Raw genomic sequence first — 17503 nt, 5'->3', positions numbered from 1 at the left:
CCAAAGGCAAAATTGTGGCATAAACAAAAATGATCAAGGTGCCATAGTTAGTTAATAAAGCACTGGACTTGGAGTCAGAAGACCTGAGTTCAATCCTGCCTCAGACACTAGCTGTGTGACCCTAGGCAAGTCACTTCACCTCTGTCTGCCTCAGTTTTCTCAACTGTAAACTGAAGGGGTTGGACTCACAGGCCTTCTAGCTCTAAATATATGATTCTATAATCCTATGAACTCCATCAGTCTATGACCTTTTACCATCCAGCATTTAGCATAGTTCCCAGACAATGGACTGACCATTCTTAACTTTCCCTCATTGAGCTACCTCACTCTCTGGGCAACACTCTTCCCTATACCTTCAATTCCCTGGGGCTTTCATTCTTTCTCAAATCTTGTTTTCAGGAAAGGACTTGAGACTCAGTTACACCAAACTGGAGCTGAGAGATAAAGTTCAAAAATAGAGTTTAAAGTTTTTTGCCTCCTAGGGTACTGATATTTTAATTACAATCAAAATCTTAAACTGACAGAATAGAGTCCCATTGATGGTGTTTCAAATATCAGTAAGCTGAGTCAGGGGAAAATAGTTTTGGGGGGCCTGGAAACTAGTGGAAGGAGCAGGCAGATCTTTGTCTGTCTTTCTTTGTCTCTAATCTCTCTCTCTCCTCTCTTTCTCCCTCCCCCCTCCCTTCCCCCTCCCTCCCCCCTTCTCTCCCTTGATGCATTAGTAAGCATTATTTTTCTCAGATTAGCCAATCTCAAGAGGCTCTCCAAGACTTTCCCCCCACTCTTCCTCCACCAGGTACTCCACTCTTCCCATCATGATATCATAGAATTAGAGTCTAAAACCTTACAGATAAGCTAGCCTAATCCCCAACGCCCCCCTCAATTTATGTATGAGGAAACCGAGGCCTAGGGTGGTTATTTAAATGGCTTGTTTAGATCGGAGACGGTGAGTAAAGAACCAATATTCAAATACAGTTGGACACTTTCCCCTCCCCACACCTTTGTTGCCCCTCAGTTATTCTCCCACATTTTATGGATGCCCAGAGAAGGGAATCAACGGCTGGACTGCGGGGAGGGTTAGCAGGAGGGGGTCCCAGAGAAAATGGGCAGAACCCAATAATCTCACCCACCTGCCCATCACAAAGTGCTTCCCCCGAAGGTTCTTTTGGGCTGCCTGAGTACCACCCCCAATAGCCGTCCAGATGTTTCACAGCCAGCTCCCGGCAAGCTGGTATCCTTCCCTTCTCCTTCCTCCCTCCCCTTCCTCCCTTACCATCCCATCCCAGAAGTTCAGGAGCCTTATGTCCTAGGATAGTGGTCTTTCCCTTTAGTGGCTAATTCTTCTACACATCTCCCCTCCCCCTACCCCCAGACGCCCTTGTCTACCCCCTCCCCACCTCACCCCAGCAGGGATCTTTGACACTCGGGCTGTGAAGTTCGGGGTATTTTTAGGCCAGTGATAAATAATTCATAGGGAACGAGACATCAGGTTGCTCCCACCCCATCATGGGAGGAAGGGGCGCAGGCGAGGAGGGCCATAGCCACCCAGAGGCTCAAGGACACAAGCGATGCTGCGGTGGCTTTGAGCCCCTCCTGGCGGTCAATCCGAGACCGCCCAAGCACTAGCGTCACTGCTACCTGCGGACTCGACCCTCTCCCCGGGTGTGCGCGCACACACACACACGCACACACACACGCACACACACACCCCTTGTCCCCCAGTCCATCCCCACTCCGGTGAGGTTGCTTCTGCAAACAAGGATCTCCAAGCATGTTACAGACCTTGTCCCTCTGTCCCCCGTTCCGAAAGATTAGATGCTTTAGGAAGGAACCCTGGAGCCCGGCTCCCTGCCTTTCCCTAGCTCCCTTTCATCTTGCTCTCGGCCCTCCCAGGGAGAGTCACAGATTCAGGCAAAAGGTGAGGATGAGGGCTAGGAGTCTAAGGCTAGGACGAGTTCCTACTAGGCTCTGGAGGGGCAAGTAAGAGAATAAGGGTCGAGGGGCTGGGGGCCTCATTAAGCTCTCTCTCTCCCCTTACTAGAATCCCGCCTTTCGTGAGCCATCAGCCTAGGATGTCCAAACAGTGGATGGGGTGGGGATGGGGTGGGGGAGGTGTAGAAGTCCGGTCTAGGAAGATCTGGAGTGTATGTGAGAATGAGCCGTCCTGGCTGGCGATTACTTTCGGGAAACCAGAGACCCTAGGTTCTCTCTTCTTTGCTTCGCTAATTGTCCTATAACAGTTTAGCGCTTGGACATTACATAGCAGACAGCAACAGCCACAATTCTCCCAGACTCCGCCTGATTCGAGCTGGACACTATCTGGATCTCAATACCACGGACCCTTGGTGCTCTTGGCAGAAAGCAAGAATGGGGGAGAGGCAGAAGGAAATAGAGGGACCCACTGCTCCCAGCAGCTACCAAGCCAGACTTGTGCCCAGCGCCCGCCTAGCACACACCTTTCCCCCCCACTTCTTCCTTTCCTGTCCTCGGATACCTGAGTGTCAGGGTCTGTCTTTAGGGGTGGGAGGGGAAGAAGCACTAACACCTCCTAGGCGCTCCATCCCCCACTCCCTAAGTCGCAGAATCTCGGGTTTGTGAGAGCAGACAATATGTTGAGGGACGAGGGAAGGAGGAATGAGAGAGGAAAGAAGCGGGGACTGAAGGGGAAGGGCAAACAGCGAACAGGCGGTGATGAGAACGGCTCCGACAATGTGCCAAGGAGACTGTTTGTAGGTGGGGACAGACGGACTTAGGGAACGCCAGCGGCTCTCTGCCTCCCTCCCGACCCGATCCCCTGGGCTAGAGCCAGATCCAGTCACGGTTCCCAGCTTGTGGCCCTACTGCCCGCAACAGTTGGCTGGGGTGGGATGGGGGGCCGGAGAGACGAGTAATGCAGTTTGGACATTTGGGTCCCTGGCCGCCCCCTCCCAGTACCACCTGCCCAAGGCTAAGCCAGTGAAAGGACCTCTCGGATTCCTTCTCGCCCCCGCAGGCCGACAGGACTGTGCGCTGCTCCGGGCCTCTCTACTCACGTCCTTCCCCGCGTCCCCAGGGCGTCCCCTCCCAGCTGGCTTGTCTCCTGTATGTCCCCTCGCTCTCTGCTGCTCTGCACCGCGCTCCCAGCTCCCGGCTCGCAGTCTCCGTATATCCCCTGGGTCTTTGGTCCGGGTGCTCACCTCCAGCTCGCTGCCCTTCCTCCTCGAGCAGGGCAGGATCGCGCGCTCCAGAGTTCCCCGGGTATTCTCCTGTCTAGGTCTCCGCCGTCCTTGCCCCATCTCCGACCGGATCCCAGCACCAATAGCCCTAAGTTGGTGGCGAAGTTGCCGCCCCCCACCCTAGGGTTGCTGGCCCGCCCCGCCTCCTGCAGCGCACTCACCCAGGGAAGAGAAGGGGCGCTTCGCCCGCCGGCCCGCCCGCCCGCTCGTCCTCCTGCGCCCTCGCCTCCGACTCCTCACGGAATCCCGCTACTCCGCGACTTATCCTGCGGCCGCCCTGCCAGGGGCTCCGGGAGGGCACCTCGGGCGTTCAATTGGGAGCTATGCCTAGGCGCTCCGGAGCCGCTACCAGATGTGCTGGACCGGGCCCTCCCCGGGACTCCATGCTCCTGGCCCTTGTCCCCCTCCGTGCCTGGCGCCCGGGGCCAAGCTGGGCTGGGCTGCCCGCTTGCAGCTTCGCTTCGCTAGCCAGTTTAAATGTGGCCGAGTCGTCCGCTGTTGTTGCCTAGTCCCCGGCAAGTCCTGCGGGGGCATCGACTCCTTCCGCCTCCCGCCCTCCCGCCCGCCCCTCGGAGCGCAGCCCCCCTTCTGCTCCCAGAGTCAGTCCGGAGATAGCCGGAAGGCAGCGTCGGATCGCTCGGGCTCCTCGAGCCACTTTGCATGCAGCCTTAACGCCGATGCTCCGATCTCTTCTGACCACCTCCTTGCTCTCTCCCCAACCTCTCTCGGGGCAGGGAAGCTACCGGGAGGGGGAGTCGAGGGAAAAGGATGTTGCGAGCCAGGACTCCTGGCTTCTGTTCTGCGCTTTGGAGCTCTTCTTCATTTCTAGAATACACACCATTCCCCAGCCTCCGGGAGTGACCCCCAACTTCAAAAGGGGCTTGGAAAACCACGTGGAAGGCACGATCAGTGACGGCGAGGGGCTGAAGGAGCCCCAGCCAGGAGGAGGGGTGCCCTCCACGGACAGAAAGGTTGCACAGCAAGCCCTTGGGAACAGGGAGGGGGGAAGAACAGCTCCCGGCACTGCCTTTTCTCCTCCTCCTCCTCAGGAGCCTGGGAGAAGCCAAAGAAAGCCTGAGGGAGATGGGGCTGACTGGTACTCCTTGGCCTCCTCTACTAAAAGGGCTCTTCACCTGGAGTCCCTGAAAACCCAGAGGGAAAAACATTTACATCTTCATTTTCATGAACCTCTAACCAAAATCTACCATGACTTCCCATTATTTAAAAACATTTTTTCCGAGAAGAGGTCCCTACCCTTCACCCACACTGCTAAAAGGGCCCGCGTTACCAAAAAAGCCATCTGTTTGGAGGCAAGGGCAGAAGAGTGGCAGCAGCGAAAATTGCAGGGAGAGGGTTTCTGGGTCCCCCATTGAGACCTGCCGGGAGGACTGGGACAGTGGATCTCTTAGGGAGACACACCGCCACCTGGTGGCCATGCGGGTCAAGGGCTATTGAGAGGGTAAACCTGGGCAGGATCCAAAGAATTCATCTCACTCACACAGTTCTTTATTTCTACTTTTATTCCAGTTTTTTACTTTCACCTTGGTTCCTGATACCTGTGGCCCACTGAGGCTCGTCTGATGAAGGATGCGTTAGGACGGCAGTGGGGATCTATGCTCTGGTTTGGAGCACTGATGTAAGCTGAGGCTTCTGGGGATTCAGAACAATATCTGACCTGCCCCTCCCCCACAACATAAAGTGATCCAAATGCTGAAGGCTAAAATGGAACGTGCTAAAAACAAAAAAACAGTGGAGGGAGGGAGGCAGAGAACTTGCCCCAAAAGGCACTGGAGGCAGTGGCATAGGCTGAGGGAGGCAGGGAGGGGGCTTCGAGATACAGAGAGCACAGAGCTCAAGGGCAAACTGTCTTTTGTCGTTCCTTGCCCCTTCTCTGGTCCAGCCCAGACCAGGTCATGTTCCTGGATCACTCCCACACCTGAATTTGGCCCTGCCACTCTATGGGCCAAACTCTGGGGCCTAGGACAGATCTGAAGAGTCAGTGTCTTATTATTCGTAGCATCTGTTGTGGATCCACCAGTTTTTCCCGGGGCTTCCCAGCTGCCTGGCCCCGAGCCACCTCTTCTGCATCTAGCTTCTCCCAGTCCTCAAAGGAGACGGGCTGGACCCCTGGAGCAGTAAAAAAAAAAAAGGAACACATGGGTCAAGTCTGCCAGAACTACCCCACTAGCTACTTCACACTTCCTTTCTACTGCTGCTCCCTCGTCCCAATATGTACAGAACAAAATCTCCCACCCCCCCTGCCCCAAACCCATCTTGCAAACTTCCCTATTTCTGCTAAGACGTGGCCCTCCTTCCTTTCTCCCGTGTTCACAAGTTGGGCCCTATTCTCTATCCCTCCCTCTCCCTCACCCCTCTTATTTAGGAGTTGCCAAATCGTGCCATATCTTCGCTATGACATCCGACTTCTTGCCTGGACTAGTATTACCATGGCCTCCCAGTCAGTCTCTCAGATTTGTCTTTGTAGCTCCTAGCACACAGTATATAGTGCTGTGTATTGTATACTATAACGCACAGCATAAGAAGTACACAGTGTAATGAGTCTGTTTGATTGAGCCCTGCCACCTGCCCCACCCCAGAATCTCCACTAACCTCGAAAGAGCAGAGGACTTCCAGAAAAGTCACTGATTCAGGACTAGGTTCCTCTTCTCACCCATTGTCCTTTACTTCCTATAGATTTTCCTCCAGTCCTTCCCAGCCTGTTGGCTCCACGGCCTTTAAATCAATGATCCTACAAATGAGGCCGGTTCCCTATTTCTCCTGCTAGGGGCTGTCACCCATCCTACCTCGATTTCTGAGTAGGGGCTCTATGACGGAGTAGCCAAGCTTGGGGCCTAAGGGCAGCACTCCCTCCTTAAGGTCTTGCAGCAGGGCCTGGCCAGTGAGGAAGCTGTCATTCATGGTGGTGGCAATGACACCAGTGGGACCTCGCTTAACCCAGCCACTACAGTACAGACCTAGAGACAAGGTAGAAATGGAACAAACAGAATTGAGAACATGAGTTTGAGTACATGCCTAACAAGCCTGCCTCCTCCACCACCTTTCACAGAGACACACGGCCTCTGTGACAGCCTGGCCCACTCTGGCATTCAAGGCCCTGTGCAACCTGGTGCCACCCTACTTTATCTTACACTCCCCAGCTCCTACTTGGTACTCTAGCCAAGTGATGACTCGTACCTCATACACTTTGTCTCCTCACCCTTATGCCTTTCCTCACTGCCTTTCCTATGATGCCTCTGCCACCTGTTGAATTCTAACCCATCCCTTAAAGATCAAATCAAATGGTATTTCCTCAATAAAGTCTTCCCTGATCCTCAGAGTAAGTGATGACCTTTCCCTCAAACATATTATATACTTACTGTGTTATTTGTGTCATATCCCCCAATCCACCGTTTCCCCCATGAGGTACACGCATGAGGTCAGTCAATCAACAAGCATTTATTCAGCACCTACTATGTGCAGGCACTGTGCTAAGGGCTGGGCATAGAGTACAAATACAAGCAGAAAGACAGTCCCAGCCCTCGAAGGGGTTACATTCTACTGGGGGAAGACAGCACATAAAAGGAAGCCTATCTTCTATCTTACCAGAGGCTAGCTACCAGTGTTCTACACACAGTAGGTGCTTAAATATTTGATGAATTTAATTTTATCTGTCCCAATCTATCTTTGGTATCTCTATCCCTAGCCTCTGGCTCTTCTCTCTTCCTATAGCCAACTGTTTCTCCTCCTCCCCTTTATATCCTCCCTTCTCTTCATCTGTGTCTACACACTTCGTTCCCTAAGAAAGGGTCACCCGGCCTCTCCTCTTTCCCTTTGAAAAATAACTTTTCATGGACCTTTGTTTTTGTACCACCTATATTTTTCAAAATATCCGTCCCCATCCCCTTGCCAGAAAGCCATCCCATGTAACAAATGATTTTTAAAGGTGAAGAAACAGATTAGCAAAACTAAGCAATACATTGAAAAAGTCTGACCTTTGAGGGCTCCATACCCATTGTCCCCCACCTCATTACCTTCTCATATCTCTTTCCCCCTCCCACTTTTCAACCACCACCTTCACACACACCTGGTGCACCCAACACGCGACCCTCGCTGTTGGGGATAACTCCAAGCTTGGGATCAAAGGGCACAGTGGGGTCAATTGGACGGCTCTTATAACCAACACTGCTCAGCACCAGTCCACATGGCACATCCTCTACTGCCCCTGTGGGAACTGCTTGGGCATCCTCACCAGAGCCCTACAGGAAATAAGGGCATGACAAGAGTTGAGTGTGCATTCAGATAAGATGCCCATAGCACATAGCCCATAGCACCCCACCTAAGAACCAGGCAAGGATTTGAACCTCACAACCAGAATCAATGCAAGGAGCTGGCTGTCAAGGCATTTCTCACCTTATCCTTCCCATTAAGGATTCCCTAGGGGTCTTGGGAAGAGTAAGGAGCTCCTACAAGTATGAAGGGAAGGGGAAAGCAGAGGGCTGTCCCTATCCTTACCTCTAGTCTCATGACAGCCAGGCGGATCCCAGCAACTCGACCTCTGTCTGGAGAGGGCAGCACCTCCTGAGGACTGCGTAAGAAGCGGAGGCCCCAGGCTCGAGAGGTCTCAGCTCTCCTATCAGCCTCCTTGGCCTCTGGTGGCTTCAGTGCTGTTCGTACCATAAGCTCCAATAGCCGCTTCCTTGGACGGGGAGCCTCTGACAATAACATCCAGCAGTTCTGAGACCGCTCCCTTTCCCTTCGGGCACCTGCTCAGCCCTGTATCAACCAGGACAGGCAACTTCCTTCCTGGAACTCAATGTCTCTCTTGGACTTTCCTCCCTCCAATCACCAGAGGAACCCAGATTCAATGCCCCTTACCTTTGATCGATTTTTCCAGATCTGAGAAATCTGCAGGGTCCAAAAGGGGCTGGCTCCCAGGTAGGTTAACCATCTCCCGGAGCTCCTGGAGGCCATTAGGAACATGATTAAGAACATGAAGGGTCATGAGGAATATATTGGGCATCAAGGGAAGAAAAAGACCAAGATCTCAAATCCCTGAGACTAGCCCAATCCCATCCTGGGGGAAAAAGGTAACACTCCAGCTCTGAGGAACCCCAGCCCTTCTCACCTTGATGGTAAAGGCTACTTGCAGAGGTCCCCTGCGTCCCACAATCCACACCCTTTTCACTTGACTCTGTTTCAGCATCTTCAGTGCTTCTGCAGTGATGTCTGTTTTCTGAAGGATAAGAAGACCCTTGAAGGTTTCTGGTACCAGGGAACAAGGGGTAGGAATTCTTTTCACTCAGCTTCCTAAACCCAGAATCTTAGAGATACAACAGGTTGGTCAGAAATTGCACCACTTCCCCCTGGTGGTCATGGCCAGTACTATGCCCAACTCAACTCAACCCAGGGCAGGTAAAGACTAACTCTAAATCTGCTCTTCTCTCTATAGAAGGTGGAGACCTCCCTTGCACAAAGAGAAGACTGAAGCCCAAGCCGAGGCTGAAGGGGGTAACGGTGGAGCTGTGAGCTATGAGCTCTCTGCACATCATCCATCCTCCACAATCCCTGGCCCCTCAACACCAGTCACCTCCAGGAGCTCTGCTGGGGTCAATAGGATCCGGGCCACATCCAGAGCCACATTCCCTTGTCCCAGAATCAATGCCGTATTGCAGTTCAAGTTAGGTGCCAGCTAAGGGAGAAATGATTCAGAAAGGAGGACTTTGACCAGGCCAAAGCTGATCTCTCCGTGTCCAGCCCAGCCCTGCCTCCCCTCTCTGAAGGTCCTGGATTCCCCCTTCTCTGCCTGCCATGGTTCCTCCATCCCTTTCTCAGCTCTGTGCTCTGATTAAGCTAGTTTACTGGTTTACACAAACCATATGCCTGTTTCCATCTCTGTGACTCTGCCCCATCTGCTAGATAAACCCCAACCTCACTGCCAATTTATATCCTTCTTTTTCAAAACTTTCCCATCCTCTGAGAGGCCTTTCTTATGAACACCACTTTCCTCTGATGAAGCTCCTTCCCTCGATGTCTTTCCTATGTATCTAGTTTTCCCCATCAGACTGCAAGATTCACTCCCTACCCCTACATCTCTTTCCATACTCCTTCCCCAGTCTGAACACTACAGTAGAGATGATCACTGGCTACCTCTGGCCCTTGCCTGAGAGTTATATTCCCCAAGAAGTCTGGAGGAACCAGGCATGCTTCTTCCCCCAACACTCACCTCACGGTTCTCAGGTAACCCGTTGTACCAGCCCACAAAATCCCTGGCAGAGATTACACCCGGCAGCTCCTCACCTGGAATGCCCAGGGTCCGGTGATCCTCTGCCCCATAGCTCTGTAGAAGAAAATGTCCTTGAACAACCCACACTATCCACTGGCCACTGGGAGAGTCAGATCAAGTGATGGTCATATTCCTCTTCCCCGCACTGCCCCCTCCTGCTGTTCCCAGGAGTACTCTAGCCCTTTGTATATTAGTCCATCTCTCCAGAAGTTTGTATTACACCATTCACATTCAAACATACCTTAAGCCGTTTGCATCCCCTACTCACCCCTACCTTCCTTCATACTCACAACTTTTCACCCCACAACCACATTGAACCCCAAATGCCCCACCTCTCCAAATTTCTAACCCCTTTGCTTTTGTGATCTCTGCCCAACCCTCCCTCAAACTCTCACAAGTCACCCATCCCTTCTACTTACCAAGACAATAGCATGGTAGGCTTCCCGAAGCTCTGCCATGGACACATCCCTTCCCACAGTCACGTTGCCTCTGAAGGCACATCGAGGGGAGTGGGCAGTCTGGGTAAACGTGCTGATAACATTCTGCCAGAGGGCAGGAGAAGTGAATGCCATGGGATCAACCATTCTTATGCCACCCTCAGTTTGATATCATATGGACACATGGCAGGCTCTAGAGTCAGGAAACCTCTATGAAATCCTTGACTGCTCCCTCTGGGGATGCGGGGCTCATATCAGCCCTAGAGGTGCCCTGGAGCATGACTGCCCATGCAAAGAGTCAGTGCCCAGTCAGAACTCCTGCCTCGTTCTCATCTTGGCTTGAGTCCTTGGGGACCCCCAGGCCTAGGGAACTCACCTTCACCTCCGGGTGATCAGGAGCCACTCCAAAGCGGACCAAACCAAAGGGTACCAGCTGCTTCTCATAGATGTCCACCTGAGCCCGAGGATGGTGCTAAGGAGAGATGGCAGCAGCTACAGTGCTGCTCTGACCAGAGACTCCTCCTCCTCTCCCCCATCATCAATAGAACTGGAAGTGATGACCATAATGATGATAATGATAATGACTCATCACATTTCCCTCCCAAGAGAATTCAGTTCAAGCAGATCAGAAGATTCAAAGCCCAGGTCTTAAGTCTTAGAAGGGCTATAATAACTCACACCAAGACAGTGCTTCAAGGTTTGCAAAACACTTTAATACATTATTTCACTTGATCCTCACAAAAGCTCTAAGAACATATTAATATTATCATCAGCCCAGTTTTTACAGAGGAAGAAACTGTAGGTTAGAAAAGTTAAGAGACTTGCCAGGGTCGCACAGCTAGGAGCTATCTGAGGTATGATCAGAACCGAGACCTTCACTGCTCTGGGGCCAGCACACTGCCTCCTACTGGAGTGGTGTCAAACTCAAATAGAAATGGATCCCCGTGGGCTTCACAGTGACTACAGATTAATATCTATGCAGCACTGTATTTTTATTGATTTTGTTAAACATTTCCCAATCACATTTGAATCTGGTTCAGGCAGCATTCTGGAGTTTTGAGACATCTCTGTCCTGCCCCACACTGCCCCTTAAGGCCTACTGGAAGGACTAGGGGCCCTGCCGAACCTTCATCCGTACTGAAGTCTACCCAAGAGGCACCAAAGACAGCAGGAAAAACTGGGATGTTTTCATGGGCATGTCAGGAAGGCTTTTTTTTTTAAAAGGAGTTTTGGGAATCACAGGGGTTTCTCCAGGGAGCTAGGCATTTCCCTGTTCTGAAGCACACAGAAGGCTTGGATGATAGTTCAGGCACATGGAGTAACTGAAATATTACTTTGAAATGGACACCCAACTCTGATCACTCCCCCAGGAACCATGCTCTAATACTCCTGCCCATCACATAGCAGCAATATACAGTGTGCTAAAACATGACTTTTAGCAAAAGGCTCTGGCCTTTAAAAACACCATTCCCCTAGGCACAGAGTCAGTCATAATCCTCCCTCCTCCCGACTTGATACCCAGTCACCAAGATTCCTTGATCCTTGGTACTATCTCTCAAATCTGCCCCTTCCTTTCCTTTCCCACTATCACAACCCTAATTCAGAGTTAATGACCCTCACCATCGACTACTGAGATGATTACAACAGTCTGGTAAAGGTTGTCCTAACCTCCATGATTTTCCCTCCTCTCAATTCCTACCCTCCTCCCTCCCCTGACTACTCTATTCACTGTCACCAGATTAGTGTTCCTAATATATAGATCTGATGTCACTTCAATGGCCTCGATATTGCCCTAGAAAATTGAGTCCAAACCCCCTGATTCTGGCATTCCTGATCATCCCCCATCTGGCTCCTGCCTACCTCTCCAACCTTTTCTCTCGTTTTACCTCCATGTGAATCCCCTTCTACAAACTGGCCTATTCATGGGCTTCCCACAAAGCACACAACATGAAGTAGCATCCAGAGCATGAGATCTAGAGAAGACCCACGTCCAGATCTCAGCTGAGTGACCTTTAGACAAGTCACTTCACTTCTCTCTCAGGGCCTCAGTTTCCTCATGTGTTGGAATGGATGATTTCTGAAGCCTCTTCCAGCTCTAACTTCCTATGACCATAGGTCAGGTACACCACTCATAACTTTGTTTTTGACATTCCCCCAGCCAAGAATGCCCTCCCCAACTTCCTCTTCACTTATCTAAGTCCTATCTATCCTTCAAGGCCCACATTAAGCCCTACCTTCTCTTCACAGTCCTCCCAGGCCATCCCAGCCCCCAATAATCTCTCCTTCCTTTCTCTGAATTCCATTTATTATCTGCACCATTCATCTAACACTTAATATATGCCACCCTGATCCATCTTTATTTTTTTTCAAGTTACTAGAGGAAGTCAATATATAAAATGAATTTTAATTCTTCATCCATGTTTTTCATTTATAACATATCCTGTCTTTGCTATTAGACTGAGCCTCACAAGGCCTGGTCTGTGTATTCTTTTTTACTGTACCTGAGCATGTGGTACTCATATCCTCTTAATTGCTTAACTAATGACTCCGCCTTTACAAGCCCTGTCCCTCAGACTAGATTCTAAGTTACTTGAGGACAGGGATCCTGTCTCATACCTCTTTGTTTGGACAGCACTTAACACTATGCTCTATAAAATGTTAGGGATTGAGGTATTAGGTATTAAGTACATAAATAAAATAAAGGTATTAAGTAAACATTTATTTATGATTCCCCAAACCAAGCCCTAGAGTTTATGATTTTCTCCTTGACAGCGGAGGTCATAAAAGCTCAGAGAAAAAATTTCATACATGATTAGGAAGACAAAATGCAGGGGGCAGATTTGGTGTCTGACTCAACCTGATTCCCTCAGACTTTGGCATTTTTCTTGTGGTTTCTTTCATTGTCTGCCCCTTCTGATGAAGTCAAGACTCACCTATTCCCCTGTTTCCTCCAATATACTTTAAGCTCCTTAAGGGTAGGGACCATGTTGGCTGTTTCACCCATAGATGCTCAGAGCACAGTATGGGCTTCTTTCCGGACACTTTAATTATGCCATATTGGATACTTCCTCACTGAATCCTACTTCCCACCTCCCTCCCTTCCCCCCCAGCAGGGAGCTGGCCCTGAGGCTCAAGGGAAACAGGCAGCCTTGGGGCATTGGCCACCAAGGCCAGTGACTTCAGCATGAAGAGCTCAGCCTTCACCTACAAAGATGAACCAGAGAAACATGCTGAGGAGGGGGGAGAGGATGAGTCAGGAAGCAGCAAGGTCTCAGTAGAAGCAGCACTGGCCTGGGAATCAGCAGACCTGGTTCTAGTCTCAGCTCTACCATCACCTAACTTTGTGACCTTGAGTTACTCCTTTCATCGCTCTTGGCTCATCTGTAAAATGAAGGGGTTAGATGAGATGGTGTCTGTGGTCTCTGGGAGTTTTAACAGTCTATGATCCTAAGGGAAGGGACTGTGGTGAAAGGAGAGAGAAGGAGGGCTGGGATGAGGAGTCATCAGAAGCAGTTCTGAGATGAAGGGGGGAGATAGAGAAGGCTTAGAACAGGAACTGATTACAGAAATGGGATGGTTGAAGAGATGCTAGGCTAAATTAGGAAACTTCTCCCTCACACAGGCCAGCACCATAGCAGCATCAGCCAGGCCACATGCCTCCCTAGACACCCCCAGGGCAATGTGTGGTGCTCCAAGATGGGCAGAGAAGATGGGGGGGGGGTAGGTGAAAGGAATCCACAGAAACAGGATTATTAGGCCTGGAAGAGCCCTGAGAGCTCATCTGCTGCAACACCCTGCCTTTACAGATGAGAAGCCTGAAGCTTGGAGAGAAAAAGTGTCCTTTACCCTCCAGAATCTGGGAAATCTCTTAAAGTGCCTTCCATGAATAGGATGCTAGAGAAGTTCTCTGTCTTTAACCTTTTGGAGGATCTGAGCCAAGGGAATAGGAGAGATAAGGAAGAGTCACATACCTTCAGCAGGTGTTGGGCTGTATAGAAACCAGCCGGACCACTGCCTACCACACAAATGTGAGGGGCCATCTCTAGGGTAGAGAACAGCTGGTGGAACCCTGGGTGTGGAGAGGGATTAAGGTCAGACATACCTCATCTCATGCCAAGGATATCCCCTCGCATGCAGCAGTAAACTTCAGCACCAACCTCCTATAGATGCCACAGCTTTCTCCTCCTCCTCCTCCCCTTCTAGCCTACATTTTGTCCTTCCCTGTACCCAATCTCCAGCCAGTCCTGGACCTCAAAGCCCAGGGAAAGTCAGCAGCCCATACAGGGAGAGCCTGTTACACCTCACCTCCACCATTCATTCATTCATTCATTCCTATTTTCTCTGTGTTTCTCTGTCTCTATCTCCCTCACACACATGTCCACGTCTCACCTCCACATATTCATTCACCCTTCTCTCTTCTGTTCCCGTCCTCTCCCCTTACATGCCTCCATTCACTCCTTCTTTCTCCCTTCCTCCTCACTGCCACAGGGACCTTATCTCACCCCCACACATTTTGCTCCACTTTCACTCCCCCCTCCACGAGGTCCTTATACTCCACCTCCACACACATTCTATTTACACACACACACTCACTCACTCCTCCCCTGCCCACACCAGGCTGCCCTCACTATGGCAGATGCCCCACACTGTCACGTGTCACTTCCATATGCCCCCTAGAAATGCCTGGTACCCCTCCCCCACCTCTCAAATACTCCCCCCTGCATGGGGGCCGATGGGAGGGGGGATGGGACTTCCCTCCCTCTGCCCTCCCCAATCTCCAAAGGGTCCTGAGCGGAGGGTCAGCGGGGCTGGGCTTCAGCCTAGACGTGGCCCCTGACTCGCCGGGGGTGACGTTGGGCAGACAGATTCCTTCACCTCTCCTGGACTCAGTTTCCTCACCTGCAGATGAGGGGGAGGGGCCTTCTTCTCCTCCCCTTCTCTCCCCACCCTCGGAGACCTCCGCCCCCCATTGTTGCCCATCCCGTACCGAAAGGGAAGGCAGCACCAGGAAGCAGCAGGGCCCGCGGCCGCGCTGCCAAGCGCCAGCAGCCCCAGCCCCGGGGAGCCATGGAGAGCCAGGGAGGGCCAAGCACCTGTGGGTTGGGAGACCAAGATCCTGGAGCCTTCAGAGGCCCCCGCCCCGCCCCCCCTCTGCGTTACGATCCAGGCCCCGCCCCTCTCCTCCCGCACAGGTCTCTCAGGGCCGCCATGGCCCCGCCTCCCAACGTTGGACTCCGCCCTCTATCATGCATAGCCACACCCCCACCCAAGCTTCCGGGAGAAGAGAGTACTGACGGTGCAGAGGCCCGCCTTGTTGCTCATTTGAGCCAATCACCAGGAGAAAAGGGAATGAGGGGAAGTATAACTTCCTTTCATTTTTTCCCTGCCTCCAAGAAGGCGCTGAACATAGATCTCAACCAATGAAAAGAGAGCGTTGTGATTTGCCCCGCCCCTTCCCTGACGGCCCGGGGATTGGGCGCAAGAGAAAGACTTTTCTCGATTTCTTTCTCTCTGATTCGTCCTAAAGGTTAGACTGAGCCCAGTTCCAGCCAATCGTAAAAAGGGCGCTTAGTACCCTGTGGAGATGATGGCACTTCACTTTCCTGTCCTTCCTCGGGAAGAACTTTACCGGGCTGAGGCTAATCACCAGATTTCAGGCCCAAACGCATATTAATTACCACTTCCCAAAGTGAAGAAATGTGGATGCTCTGTCTCTGAAGTCTATGACTTCCCAGGGCTGGAAGGGTACTTAGAAGTACCCATTTTACAGATGAGAAAGCTGAGGCCCTAAGTACTAAAGTGGAATTGTCCAAATCCACACAGTTTTTGTCACCTTGGTAGAATTGGCACTAAACCACAGCACCACCTCTGTCCCCTTCTCAGTGAAACCCTGGAGCCTTTGTTTCTGAAAATAAAAATAATATCTCCCATTTCTGTAACATCTGGTTTATAAAATGCTTTCCTCCCAACAATCCTGGGAGACAAATAGCAAATGTGCTACTAACTTCCTTTTCTTTGACTCACTCGTTCTTTAGGATTAGATTATTTTGCTTCAGATTAATTTTTAATCTATATTTCCATGGCTCTTTATTGAATGTAATTTTTATTGCATTTTGATCTGAAAAGAATGTATTTAATACTTCTACTTTTCTGCATTTGATTGTGAGGTTTTTGTGCCCTAATAGATGGTCAGTTTTTGTGTAGGTGTCATGTACTGCTGCGAAAAAGATATATTCCTTTCTATTCCCATTCAACTTTCTAGAGCTCTATTATATCTAACTTTTCTAAAATTCTATTCATTTCCTTAACTTCTTTCTTGTTTGTTGTTATTGTTGTTGTTAGATTTTTCTAGTTCTGAAAGGGGCAGTGAGGTCCCCCAGTGATATGGTTTTACTGTCTATTTCCTCCCGTAACACATTTAACTTTTTCTTTAAGAATTTGGCTGCTATATCATTTGGTGCATATATGTTTAATATTGACATTACTTCATTGTCTATGGTACCTTTTAGCAAAATGTAGCTGCAGGGCTTATCTCCTTTAAATAGATTTTTTCCTCTCCTTTTTCTGAGATAATGATTGCTACTCCTGCTTTTTTTTTTTTTTTTGCTTTTGCTGAAGCATAATAGATTTTCTTCCAGCCCTTTACTCTGTTCTGTGTCTTGTAAATTGCATGTTGTAAGATTTTGGTTTTTAATCCACTCTGCTGTCTGCTCTTATTTTATGGGTGAGTTCATCCCATTCACATTTACAGTTATGATTACTAATTTTTTTCCCTCCATCCTGCTTCCCCCACCATTTATCCTTTTCTAACTTTCCTTTCCCCCTGTCCCTCCTCAAAAGTATTTTACTTCTGACTATTGCCTTCCCTTCCCCACCCCCATCAGTCCCTCCCACCTTTTCTTATCCTCCTCGCCTCCTACTTTCCCGTAGGGTGAAATAGATTTCTATAATCAAGTGAGTGTGTATGTTATCCCTTCTTTGAGCCAATTCCAATAAGAGTAAGGTTCAAGTGTTGCCCAACACAGCCCCCCTCTCATCTTTCCCTGCACTATAAAAGCTCTTTTGTACCTCTTTTATGTGAGATAATTTATTCCGCTGTACCTCTCCCTTTCTCCTTCTCCTTCTCCCAGTACATCCTTTTTTCTCACCGCTTATTTTTTTTTTCTGTCATCCCATCATAGTCAACTCACACCCATGCCTTCTGATTATGTATACTTCTAACTGGCCTAATAAAGAAAAATTTCTTAGAAGTTACAAGTATCATCTTCCCATGTAGGATGTAAACAGTTTATTAAATCTCTTTCCTGTTTACCTTTTAATGCTTCTATTGAATCTTGTATTTGTATGCCAAATTTTTTATTCAGCTCTGGTTTTTTCATCAGGAATGCTTGAAAATCTTAAATTTCATTAAATATCCATTTCTCCGCCTCCTCCCCGCCCCCCACTCCCCCAGTTATACTGAGTTTTGCTGGGTAGGTAATTCTTAGTTGTAATCCTAGCTCCTTTGCCTTCTGGAATATCATATTCCAAGACTATTGATCCTTTAATGAAGAAGCTACTCAATTCTG

At 50.0% G+C, this 17503-nt stretch overlaps 1 protein-coding gene across 1 annotated transcript; it reads right to left on the bottom strand.

The window, feature by feature from the left end:
* Window positions 1-4707: 4707 nt before the first annotated feature.
* Window positions 4708-15107, bottom strand: FDXR (ferredoxin reductase). Its single transcript, XM_036757971.1, has 12 exons — window positions 14923-15107; window positions 13907-14004; window positions 10312-10407; window positions 9918-10040; window positions 9439-9552; window positions 8803-8904; window positions 8341-8448; window positions 8091-8175; window positions 7728-7927; window positions 7300-7471; window positions 6020-6190; window positions 4708-5342 (listed from the first exon to the last, which is right to left on the bottom strand). The coding sequence occupies exons 1-12, from the start codon at window positions 15002-15004 to the stop codon at window positions 5212-5214; spliced, it is 1482 nt and encodes a 493-aa protein (XP_036613866.1). The 5' UTR covers window positions 15005-15107; the 3' UTR covers window positions 4708-5211.
* Window positions 15108-17503: the final 2396 nt, after the last annotated feature.

Source organism: Trichosurus vulpecula, chromosome 4, assembly GCF_011100635.1.
Source record: "Trichosurus vulpecula isolate mTriVul1 chromosome 4, mTriVul1.pri, whole genome shotgun sequence".
Lineage (NCBI taxonomy): Eukaryota > Metazoa > Chordata > Mammalia > Diprotodontia > Phalangeridae > Trichosurus > Trichosurus vulpecula.
This window is presented reverse-complemented; position numbering and strand designations above follow the sequence as displayed.